The 12,650-nt window shown below is 44.6% G+C and overlaps 1 protein-coding gene across 1 annotated transcript in view; it reads left to right on the top strand.

Annotated features, from left to right (window-relative positions):
* The window catches only part of Mbtps1 (membrane bound transcription factor peptidase, site 1), a 57,565-nt gene that overhangs the window by 19,756 nt on the left and 25,159 nt on the right, over positions 1–12,650 (top strand). Inside the window, 6 exon segments of the mRNA NM_001246682.1 lie at positions 235–345; positions 685–794; positions 3,981–4,097; positions 4,563–4,630; positions 8,972–9,074; positions 11,162–11,313. Coding sequence (NP_001233611.1) covers positions 235–345; positions 685–794; positions 3,981–4,097; positions 4,563–4,630; positions 8,972–9,074; positions 11,162–11,313 — 661 coding nt within the window.

Raw genomic sequence — 12,650 nt, 5'->3', positions numbered from 1 at the left:
TAACTCGATGAAACTCAGAACCAGTGAGAGTCCCTTTCTTTTGCTGATGAGAGCAGAAGAGCTCTGTCTTCACTAGTGTGTGAACTTAACTGTGAGCTGTGTCCTATCCCAGGGGCCTGCCCTTGATTTCCTGTTTCTGTGGCTCCCTCAAAGGAATGGTGTTTTATGGGTAGAAATCAAGAAAGATTATTTCTCCCAATATGATTGTTTGCTGTTTTCTCCTTTTGGAATAAGGTGCTAATGTCAGGGTTGCTGTTTTTGATACTGGGCTCAGTGAGAAGCATCCACACTTCAAGAATGTGAAGGAGAGAACCAACTGGACCAATGAGCGGACCCTGGATGATGGTAGGTCCTAGTCAGATGAGGCTCTTGGTCTGGAGGCCAATATTTGTGAGTTGGCCTGTGATTGCACAGACATGCCCAAGTACTAAGAAGCTTTGCTGATGTTCTCAGATGATGTGGGGAAGTAGAGGCTGGAAGAGAAGGAGGTACCTGCTGAGAAAGTTACCTGTGGAATTGTCCAAAAAGGAGAGTAGGAACAGTGGTGTCAGGAGTATGAGGGGCAGACCACAGCAGAGGCAGCTCATGTGTTTCCAAGACCAGGAGTGTATGGTCATTGGTTTTGAGTTTTCTACCTCATGCATCCTCAGCTGTCCCATGGGACTTCTTTTTTTGTGGCTATAGGGCTGGGCCATGGCACATTTGTCGCAGGTGTGATTGCCAGCATGAGGGAGTGCCAGGGATTTGCCCCAGATGCAGAGCTGCACATCTTCCGGGTCTTTACCAACAATCAGGTAGGTGTTTGGAGGGCCTTGAAACATGTGAGTGGTCAGAGCTGAGGTATGACACAAAGCACCATTGTACAGCTACTGTAAATGGCACACTGCTGTAACAGCCTTCCTTATTGTCATGTGTGCCTCACTATCTCACACTGTCCTGTCTTCTGTGTGTCCTTCCCCCAACACTGCATTCATCAGCCTTCCCCAGTCCTGATGACTGACCTTTCTCTAAGACCTTGTGGTTCCTTGATCTGTTTGTCTTTTACAATCTGGCTTGCCTGAACCCTCTGGGCTACTGTCTAGGTCTTCCATGGTGGACTAATAGCATGTTCATGACATACCTATGCCTCCCTGCCCCCATTTAGTTCCCACTGCTGGAGAATGGGGACTCTGTTATTGACCTCTGTATCCTAGTATACCAGCACCTAAAGTTTACAGCTTCATTTCCTCATTTCTTCTGTAAACAGAAAGGAAGAGGCTGCTCTCTCTCTCTCTCTCTCTCTCTCTCTCTCTCTCTTTCTCTCTGTGTGTGTGTGTGTGTGTGTGTATTGTGTTTTATTTGTGGTACTAATTTATATGTGTTTATGTGTGGAGGCTGTATGTTAGCCAGAGCACTGTCCACCTTGTTTGTTTTCTTTTGCTTTTGAGACAGGGTCTCACTGTCTCTCCTAGGCTGACCTGAAGCTTATTATCTAGACCAGGCAGGCTGGTCTCAAACTTATGAACTCATGGAGATTCTGCTGTGTCAGCTTCCTGAGTGCTGGGATTAAAGGCATGCATCACCACGCCCGACTTTTCCTTGTTTCTTGAGACAGGATCTCTCATTGGTACTAGACCAAGAGAAAGAAAAGCAGCAGCAGTTGGTACAGGAAGGGACTGATATGATATACAGTCCCTTCATAAGGTACCATTCATTAGAAGAAAAGGCCTTATGGTGAGAGAGCATTAGACAGACAGAACAGATATGGAGATCTAAGCATTATGGGACTTTAGAAGGAAAGAGATGCTTCCTTATAAGGCCTGGAGAGCAGTACTGTTAAGAGAGAGACTAAGAGAGATGAAGAAAGAGGGGGAAGTCGCTCCCAGGGATGAGGGGAGGCCAGAGGAGCTTCTTTAGAAAGCAGCATTCTACTAGGCAGTAATTGAACTTGCCTTTAATCCCAGCACTCTGGGAGGCAGAGGCAGGCAGATCTCTGTGAGTTCTAGGACATTCTGGTCTACAGAGTGAGTTCCAGGACAACTAGGGCTGTTACACAGAGAAACCCTGTCTTGAAAAATCAAACAAACAAAAAAACCAAACCAAAACAAAACAAAACCCTCAAAAAACCCCGCTCCGTAATTAGCCCATCCCAAGAGCAAAGCAATTATCAGGCTAGCAGTAAGTTTCATATCGTGTGATTTAGTTCAGTATAGCATACAAGGCAAAGAGCTTGATACCGTACCATAAATTGAGAGCTGTCAAATCACAGTGTAGATGGCTTAACTCTCTAAGAGTTGCAGGGAGACCTGGCCTGATTCAGGCTATGGGATCCAGTGTAGGCCTATGTTCAAATAACTGGGACTTGCCCATTAGACTCTGGGTGGGGAAAAAACAAAACAAAACAAAAAAACATCCCAGGGATTTGCCTCCCCATTTCTGAGATTTCAAGCATGCACTGCCACATCCAGACTTTTTTGTGTGCATCAAACTCATTCATGTTTGCATAGCAAGCTCTTGACCCACTTAATTGTTTTTCCTGTTGCTGTGACAAAATACTCTGTTAAAAGCAACTAAATGGAGAAAGAGTTGATTCTAGCTCACAGTTAAAGTTTTCTTTATCATGGTCAGGAATCTGGGTGGCAGGAACTTTGAGGCAGCTGCTCACAAGGATCCACAATCATGAAGAGCAATAAATGCAAACTAGTGCTCTGTGCTCTTTCTCCTGGATGATTTGCCCTGTGGACCCACACACAATTAAAATAAGTCTTCCCATGTGAGCTAATACAATCAAGGTAACCCCCACCCCAGGCCCATCTCCCAGTTGTTTCTAGATTCTTCAAATTTACAGTTGACGCTAGTGGTCACTACAACCATCTCTCCAGTCCTTATTTTTTTTTCTTTTAAAGATTTATTATTATGTGTACTGTGTTCTGTCTGCATGTTTGCCTGCATGCTAGAAGAGGGCACCAGATCTCATTATAGATGGTTGTGAGCCACCATGTGGTTGCTGGGTATTGAACTCTAGATCTCTGGAAGAGCAGTGCTCTTAATCTCTGAGCCATCTCTCCAGCCCTGCAAGCCCTCATTTTTAAATTTTATTTTTGAGCTCAAAGCACATCAAAAAGAAGCACGGTGATGACACCTATTCTTCTAGTGGCTTTCACCTCGCTCCCTACCTTCCTGTGGGGGGCGTTCTTCTTATGTTGCCCCTTAGGATTTCTTTTGCATGTTGGTATGCAGTTTAACTTTTTCAAAGCACCCTTTAAAATATTCTTCCTTACTGTACTACTCTGCCCACTGAGAATTTGATTTTGTGTTTTTTGTTATTGGTTGGTCTTTTTGTTTTTGCTTTTGAGACAGGGTCTTACTCTATATCCCCAGACTAGTCTGGAACTCACTGTGTAGCCCAGGCTAGTCTCACACTCATGGCAGTATTCCTGCTGCAGCCTCTTAAGTGCCTGGGTTACAGTTGTGAGCCACTATGCCTGGCTTAGTTTGTAGGTAAAAAACAAAACAAAACACAGAAGTAGTATTTTGAAAAGCAATTAAATTTGCCTAACATAAGGAAAGTGGAGGATGCTGAAAACTGGTGGTATGATACTGTGAAGTGACTATGGTTGCTCTTGTTTGTCCTTCAGTCTTTTTAGTAATGAAAGATGTTAGACAGATGCCTTAAACTGTAGAAATGCTTAACGTGACAGCAGTGTCTTAAAGTGGGTCCTTTTATAAGGGCTGTTTGAAGCTCGTGTTGGTCCTAGAAGGCATGCTGTAAGGTAGACAGTTCCTCTTGCCCCGAGGGGAGACACAGCATACGGCACAGTCCTCTTCCTTGGGTCTAGTTCGAGGACTTAGTTTGTGGGTGTAATGTTTACATTCTAAAGTATTTTTACTTGGGATTTGTCCCCATGCTTTGAAGAGTGTGCTTATCCTTAGAAACCAGAGCTGTCACAGCTCTTTACACTTCTGCTGAGGCCCTCAGAGGACTGTTTCGATTTAACCAGGTGTCTTACACATCTTGGTTTTTGGACGCTTTCAACTATGCCATCCTAAAGAAGATTGATGTTCTAAACCTTAGCATCGGCGGGCCTGACTTCATGGATCATCCCTTTGTTGACAAGGTTGGTCAAGTCACCATGCAAGGGCAGTATGTTGGGTGACAGCGCCTGTGCTTGTATACCCTGAGGTGTATGCCATTCCTACTAAGGTAATAACAGCTTTTGTGAAACAGATGGTTAATGACATGAACTTTAGAAACTTGCATGTCACAACCCAGAGGGCTAGAGACCTGGGAGCAGGTGTTTTTAAGGAGCATTGCTGCCTCCCTGGTGCCTTGATACCTTTCTTTTAAACCGACGCTCTGTTTTCCTAAGCTTGGCCACTGGGCCAATGTGCTGTGAATTGTCCAGCCCCGGGTTCATGGGGTTATCCTCCAAAACCTTGTCCCATGTGCCCATCCCACTGGGCCTACCACTGCCTCAGGAGGGGGCTTCTTTCTTGGGCATACTTGGAGAAGTTCCACAGTTTGTGGGACGGTGACTTGTTGATAGCAGCATTCATTAACCAAATGCTTGGCTATTTTGTAGGTGTGGGAATTAACAGCTAACAATGTAATCATGGTTTCTGCTATCGGCAATGATGGACCTCTTTATGGGTAAGTAATCTCAGCAGGATAACCTGAGGGATTCTTATTTCCCTAAAGTAACTGAAATTATGTCTTCAGTCTCTGTGTCTTTGTATGTTTCCTTGTTTATATCTGTCTAAAATTTGTTGTTAGGTTTTTAATTAAAAAAAAAAAAAAGAATGCATAATGACCCCCAAGTCCTTACCACCTTCTTTAACAATTGTAAATAGAAGCCAGTTTTTTTTTATGTTAATTTAAAAAAAAAAAAAACTTAGCTATAGTTTAGAGACTTGAAAGTTTTATTTTGCCCTCTTCCCCTCCTCCCAAAATATAATGGATCTGGAGAGATGGCTCAGTTGGCAAAGCACTTGCTCTGCTGGCATGAGGACCTGAATTGGGATTCCCAGCACTCACATAAAAAGCCAGGTGTGGCTGCATACATAACCCTATGTATGTATGACCCCAGCACTAGGGTTAGGAATGAAAGGAGGGTGATCTTGGGGCTTGCTGGCAGCTACTCTAACCAGTTGATGAGCTTTGGTTCACTGAAAGACCCTGCTTCAGAAAATAAGTTAGAGAACAATGGGGGAAGATCCCTAGTGTTGTTCTCTCACCTCTACCAACACACATGAGCACGTATATCCACATACGTGTCCACATATACCAAAGTGTACGTATGCCCCACATACAAACACTAAAGTTAATCAGGAATCTGGACGTGGTGTCATATACTTGGGAGGTTTTTGATGTGGAGGATCAGGAGTTCAAGTTCAGCCTGGAGTAAATAAGACCCTATTTCAAAGAAAACAAGATAGTAATTAGGATAGTGAGTTTGTTAGGGAAAAGTAGTTTCTGAGAAATTTTTGAGAGTCATTGTGTAGAGCACAGTGATTAAGAGGCAAATGGATGAATGTCTGCCTGTCCCAAAAGAACAGGTATAAACACAGTGGCACTCATATGCTGGGAACATAGATGGTGCCTTTGGGGCTGACAGGGTCAGTGAGGAGAGCAGCAAAAGACAGTCAAAGTGTGCCCTGTGCCAGGTTTTGGAAATTAAAGCAGGGTGAGACATGAAACATTCCACACTGAAAAATTCAGCCTGGTGGGTGTGGTGGTGCATACCTTTAATCTCAGGCTGGTGGATCTCTGTTTGTTTGAGGCCAGCCTGGTCTTCATAATGAGTTCCGGGACAGTTAGGACTGTGTAGAGACCCTTTTTCAAAAACAAACAAACTTGGGGTCTCAGTTCTCTCCCTGTATCTCTGGCATTCAAAAGCAATCTCTGGGTATACTTCTGAAGTAGAATACTTGTCATCCTTAGTCACAGAGTACACAGGATGGGTGCAGTTCAATACTAGAACGAAGGGTATAAAATGAACTCAGAGAAAAGAGAAGATGCCAGGGGATGTGTTTTAAATGCCATGTGCAATAAGGGGAGATAGTAGCTGTGTGTACAGCTGTGTATACACATTGATTTGTTCATAGTGCATTTGGCTGAAATGTCCTTGGAGCTCTTGCTGAGGGCAGACTGTCTGGAGAACAGGTGAATGTATGCAAAGCATCTAGAGCATAGGACAAGGCCAGGGATGTGAAGTTAGAGTTTATGTGGTAGTCCTGTGGTACAGCCTGGTGTGCAAACCATCCATTTTAAGGGGCCATGGTTCTTGATATGCTCTGATTCATAAATTTAAGTTGCATGAACTGCCCTAAGTACCTTTTCTATAGCAAACACCAACTCTCAAGGCATCTGTTGTTAAGAGTTTCTTGTTCCTTTTTTATGTGTTCTCCCTGATGCCATGTCTCCCATTTTTGACAGCCCCACTCAATTCAGGATCACATGGGTTGTCGGTTTCCTGGATCCTCTTCCTATCTTTAGGCTAAGAATTTCTTACTCTGGCTGTTTTGGCATGGACAGGAATGGAACCAGGTGTGACCAGACAGGTGTGATGGGGCCTATCCAGCCCGAGGACCTTCTGTTTTGAGCCTTAGCCTTACTGCTTGCACCAGGATCCTGGGCCTGCTCTTCAGGTGCTATATAGGTGATACTGACACACAGGGAGAGCCCTGACTGGTGGCTGCTATTTTTTCCTTTGGTCTGTGCTATGGCTGTGCAGGCCAACATTGCAGCAGTTTTCTAGTAGACAGATGTGCCTAATGGGCAAATACACCTTGTTCTTTGATACTCTAGCTGGGATTGGCAAACTTCCTCAGATGTCACAGAGTAAATAGTGTAGGCTCTGTGGTCAGATGGTCTCTACCTTTGTGATGAGAAAGCAGCAGGAAGATTGGGAAATGGACAAGCTTGTCCATGTCCTGCTAAAGTTATGTGTACAGAAACAGGTGTGGCAGCCGGGCGTTGGTGACGCACGCCTTTAATCCCAGCACTTGGGAGGCAGAGGCAGGTGGATCTCTGTGAGTTCGAGGCCAGCCTGGTCTCCAGAGCGAGTGCCAGGATAGGCTCCAAAGCTACACAGAGAAACCCTGTCTCGAAAAAACAAAAAAGCAAAAACAAAAAAAAAAAAAGAAAAAAGAAACAGGTGTGGCACCTAACTTGTGCCATGGCGGTTTGCCAGCTCTTTATTGTTTTATTTTATTTATTTTTTATTTTTTGAGGCAGGGTTTCTCTGTGGCATTGGAGGCTGTCCTAGAACTAGCTCTTGTAGACCAGGCTGAGTTCTGCCTGCCTCTGTTCTAGGATTAAAGGCATGCACCACCACTGCCTGGCTGATTTGCCAGCTCTTTGCCAGAACTTCTTGACCCATGAACATCTTCCTTAGATCTGGTTGCCACCTGTGTCTCCAGTAGAAGCAATTGAAGGTTCTTGCTACTGTCTCCACTGCTGGTCTTCCTGTTGATACTATCAGCCCATTATTGTGCTGTTCTGACATTCCGACTGCCTTATCACACAGCCCTTCCTGAACCACTGCTGCTGTGGTGGATAGTCACCTCTGAGAGTTGTGAAATTAGTATAGATGAGGAGAATCTGAGGAGTGGTCCCATGGAGGCTTATTGATGTGCTCACAGTACTCATAGACTTGGCATGTGGCCCATCCCAGTGTCCCTGCTCATGAAAAGTTACCGTTTTACAGCTTGGCATGGGAGGAGTGCTCCCAGTGCTGTCAGAGGATAGAAGCATGCCCTGGAAGTGAGGTGGGTAGCCGGTTTTCTTTACCAGGAGCTCTGGATCCTGCACCCTTGGCACTGAGACTGATGAAAGTTAGTCTGTAGCTGTAGCACCCTCCTTTTCAGTCCTAACAGGGCTTCTTTATTTCCTGACCTGGCCCTCTCAGTGCCTTCCTTATTTTTTTAAGGGTTGAGATTTAGGGATTGACACATCGATGGAGGTGGGAAGTGGTGGCCCTCTGCTGACTTCAGTAGGAGGTTCTGCCTTTTGCTTTTGTTACCTTATGCTCCTTACCTTCATGGAAATGTGCAGACTTGCAGCATCACTGGGTAAGAAGCCTTTCCTTGGCTACAGAGTAGCATTGGCTGGTGTGCTTTGAGCCTCTGAAAGCACATGCTCTAGAATCTTGCTTCATATCCTGAAGCCCCTAGGAATCAGTTGTGATTACAGCATTGTCAAGGTTCTGGGAGCAAAGCTGTCATGTATGAGGCTGCATACCTTCTTAAGTGCTCCAGCTTTCTAGCCAGCTTCGTCTTGACTTTGTAATATAAATCTTTTTAGATAGCTCTAGCTGGCCCAGAATTCACTGTATAGACCAGGCTGGCCTCAAACTCAAGAGATCCACCTGCCTCTGCCCCAAGTGCTGGAATTAAAGGTGTGCACCACCATGCTTGGCTATGACCTAAACCTTTTTGTCAGTTGTTTTACTGTAGCTTTTTGTGCAGATCTACTGCCATGAGATTCCTGGCATGTGTCTGTCATCTAAGGGCTCAAGACTGCAGGCTGATGGTAGCTAGCCTCAAATTCTCTTGGAGGCGGCATACATATAGTAGGTCTGCCTATGTGTGGCAACACAACCATGGATCTGGGCTCATCTTATGTAGTATCTAATCTGGTGAGAAAGGCAGAGTAATTGACTCCAGTAGTGTGAGAACATGTAGGTGAGTAAGAAACTGATGTGTATGCTCTGTGGAAGTCCATGGCAGGACAGATTCAGGGAATCAGGGAGGAGAAATCCTCAGGATGGGCCCCATTCATGAGAGTAAGGTGACAAAGAGAGAACAAACAGATGCCCTTCCAGAAAGAGGCTACCGCTATAGTGTGAAGGTACAGGAATCTTGTACAGAAGAACCTAAGAAATGGCCCTAGATTTTCCTGGGAGTGCTTGACCTGGTTTGAATTATTCATTTTAAATTATTTTTCTTCCCTTTTTTTTTTTTCTTTTTTCTTTTGTATGTCTCATTTTAGCACTCTGAATAACCCAGCTGATCAGATGGATGTGATTGGAGTGGGTGGCATTGACTTTGAAGATAACATCGCCCGCTTTTCTTCCAGGGGAATGACTACCTGGGTATGCTTTCCTATATTAGCCTAAAGTGACTCATGGAGCCCTTGGTTTATCAGCCCTGCCATGTATTTGTCAGTGCACAGACAGAGAAGTAGCCCTAGCTATGGTATATGCACTCTCTTGTGCACACACACATACCACCCCACCACTGTGAGGACAAAAGATCAGGCTCCTTTGGTGTTAGCCACCTTAGTTCAGTTCAGTGAGTTGAGCTGCCATGAAGATGCTGGGTGGATTCTGAGTGGCATTCCCCAGTTCCAGTCTTTTTACCATCTTCTGAAGCTCACATGTAGGTGAAGTAGACTCAGGCTCAGTTGTCCAAACTGGGAGAAAGACAGCAACTCTCCTCAATACAAGCGCAGATTTATCTTTGACCTTAAGAAGTCAATTCTGAGGTTGGTGATTTAGCTCCATGGGAGAACACTGGCTGGCAAGTGCCAGATCCCAAGTTCCATCCCTAGCACTAAAGTGAAAATGAAAGCCCAGTAAGAATAATTAATGTCAGTTTTGACAACAGAGTCATTGTATTTACTGTGTCCAGTGTTAGTGATTAATCAGTATCAGAATGTTAGTGATTGAACTGCATGGGGTTTTATTGTATATCACCTCACCCTTCTTTATCCTCAGTTTGGTTCAAAATTAGATGTTCCCTCAGAGCCACACTTGGTTGCTTTAACCTTCAAGAGGTGACTGGGGAGCACCTATCCATAGTGTTCTTTGGAGTCAGGTCATGTCTCATTGCTCTAATTTATGCTAAGCTCTCAAGAAGGCCCCAGAAAGAGTTGTAACTTCCTGGGGACATTTAGACTTTGTTTGCCACCTGCAGCACTCTATAGAATAGTCTCCTATGCCAGCCTCAGTTGTACAGTGTGGGTTCCATTACCTGCTAGGTCTCTGTCCCTCACAAACAGGATGCTATCTCTGGAGCTGACCCATTCATTGCCTTGAAGTCTGATCTGGTAGACCCTACTCTGAATCAGGCTTGCACTGTGCTGTGTGTTCTCTGTGTTCCCCAGCATGCCCTTTGTGCTGACAAGTAGCAAGAAATAAAGCATCTGTCAGCATCAGTCTGTAGTTACCGGGTAAGAGCCTTCACCAACTACATGGTGCCATATCCTTGGCCTTCCTCAAGGACTTGTTTTTCAGTGCTACCAAGAAATGTTTCTGAGTTATCTATGGAGCTCTTACCAACAGCATCTTCACCCTTTGCCCATGTTTCTACACTCCTTTTATGACTGATTGCCTGGAAAAGGTTTTCATTTTAAATAGGTTAGATACACTTTTTCTCAACAGAATATAGTACGTTCTTGGCCAGGCAGGGTGGCACATACTTGTAATCCCAGCACTAAGGAAACTAGAATAAAAGATTATAAATAAGTTCAAGTGTAGTCTGGGCTATCCAGAATAACCGTATCTAGAGAGACAGGGAGAAGGCGGTGGGGTGGGTATTTTTCATATGGATCCACTTTTTAGGGATCTGAAGGGAATGATGTCTGAAGGCATCCTGACCTCAGTGGTGCCTTGTGATTTGAAACAACAAATCATAACCACGTGCTGGTTTTCCTTATGAAGACACTTGTGTTTTTTGGTTTTAGTTTTCCTAGTTCTCTGATGTATTGCTTACATTATCAGAAAGTAGAGCAGGCTGCTGGTTCTCTCAGTGACAAGTCAGTGATTGCTTTCTGATCTGAACAATTACTAAAATATCAGCAAAATTATTTTTTTCTTTCCTGTTTTAGTATTATACTTTGTTTTTTGTTTTTTTGAGACAGGGTTTCTCTGTGTGGGAGCTCTGGCTGTCATGGACTTAGCTTTGTAGACCAGTTTGGCCTTGAACTCACAGAGATCCACCTGCCTCTGCCTCCTGAATGCTGGAATTAAAGGCATGTCCCATAACTGCCTGGCTAATTTTAATACTTTGAAACATACTAAAGCGATTTTATTTTCTGTGCTACCACTAAAACTTGTTTTCAGACTCCAACCAGCATCTTCTCAGATGACTATTTAAGCTGCCTTGTTTTATTCACACATAACCCTCCATGGCTAAGGGCTTTAGATGTGATAAGAAACCAAGCTACCCTTGTTTGTAGGAACTACCAGGAGGCTATGGTCGCGTGAAACCTGACATTGTCACCTATGGTGCCGGAGTGCGGGGTTCCGGTGTGAAAGGGGGCTGCCGGGCACTCTCAGGGACCAGTGTCGCTTCCCCAGTGGTTGCTGGGGCTGTCACCTTGTTAGTAAGGTGAGTATTATACAGCTAGCGTTTGCTTCCCCTGCTCCCCCATCTCTCATAGGAGGCAGGATCCCCTCTGTGTGCTAGCTGGAAGCTGGAGTAAACCAGAAAGCCCTGCAGAGCATATATCTATTGCTCTCCATGGCTCCATGATGGAGATAACATTTGTATGATGGGCTGAACTTTGTCCTTGCAATATGTGTCTGTCATGCAAGGACATGAAGTATGCAAGATTCCTTGCTAAACCCTCCATTTCCTTAGCAAGACATATTTTTTCTTATTAAATAAGCTCTATGCAAATTTAACATATATAACATTATGTCATGGGACCCAGAGAAAAACTGGTTTCTGCTTTGAAACAAGTTAACATAGCCATCACCTCACATTTTGTTTCCGTGCTCTTAGCTAAGGAGCTGTGAAGCCACTTAGGTCCTGACAGCCAGCCACTTTCCTTGATGACTGACGAGTGTCTCTGTGCCACGCGTTCTGTCGTGTTGAATCTCATCTGTAGTTGGAGTGAAGCTTAGTCCTCGGCCCTTCCTCCTGCAGGTGATGAAACTAGAAGCAGCTTCTAAAACATGGTAGAACAGAATTGAAGCATGCCTGCTCTGGCGTGTGGTCAGATGGGCCGTGCTCCCTTTTTCTCAGTTATGTCTTTGAAGTGGTTGCATTTCCCCTGACATCAGGCTTACTCCTTCTCTAGTTAGGTCTTTGTTGAGGTACTATATTGTAATAACACAAATACACACATACACAAGCACACACAAACCTCTACATATTTGAGATCTGTGTTCTGTGCTCACTTCATAATTAAGCAAATTGCTTGTTGGTTTATGTTATTAATGTTGACAGGAGCAGTCTGCCTCTTGCCTGATCTTCCCTTATAGGTCAGAGCCAGGTCTTTAAAAGTGACAGCACTGCCCAGAAATAAGTTTGTGTCTTCTGGAAACACTGCTTCCCTCCCCTGTGAAACAGCAAAAGAGGGAAGGCAGACTCTACTTTCCTGGCTCACTCATACTTCTGTGTGCTGAGTAAAGGGTATGTGCGGGCTCTTGTTTCTAGTGCTGTGGATTCTAGAAACAGAAAATAGTGGTCTGTTTGTACTGATCACATAATTGTTAGCAGGAAGCCAGGCTTCCCATTTCTCTGTAGAGCCCATCTGTCTCTGCTAAGTGAGTGGGAAGGTGAGGAGGCTGTTTGCTGTTCCAGTAGCAGCTCTCAACAAAAGTGGTTTCAGCATTAAGGGAGCCTTCACCTCACCTCTTCACATCAGATGCAGTTGTGGTTACAGGAGGCTGTGGTGTGGTAGATGTTGCTCAGTGAGGAAATGGAGTCTATTGACCTGT

This window comes from Cricetulus griseus, chromosome 3, assembly GCF_003668045.3.
Source record: "Cricetulus griseus strain 17A/GY chromosome 3, alternate assembly CriGri-PICRH-1.0, whole genome shotgun sequence".
In the NCBI taxonomy this organism is placed as follows: Eukaryota; Metazoa; Chordata; class Mammalia; order Rodentia; family Cricetidae; genus Cricetulus; species Cricetulus griseus.
The sequence above is the reverse complement of the archived record's forward strand: the minus strand, read 5'-3'. Positions and strand labels throughout refer to the sequence as shown.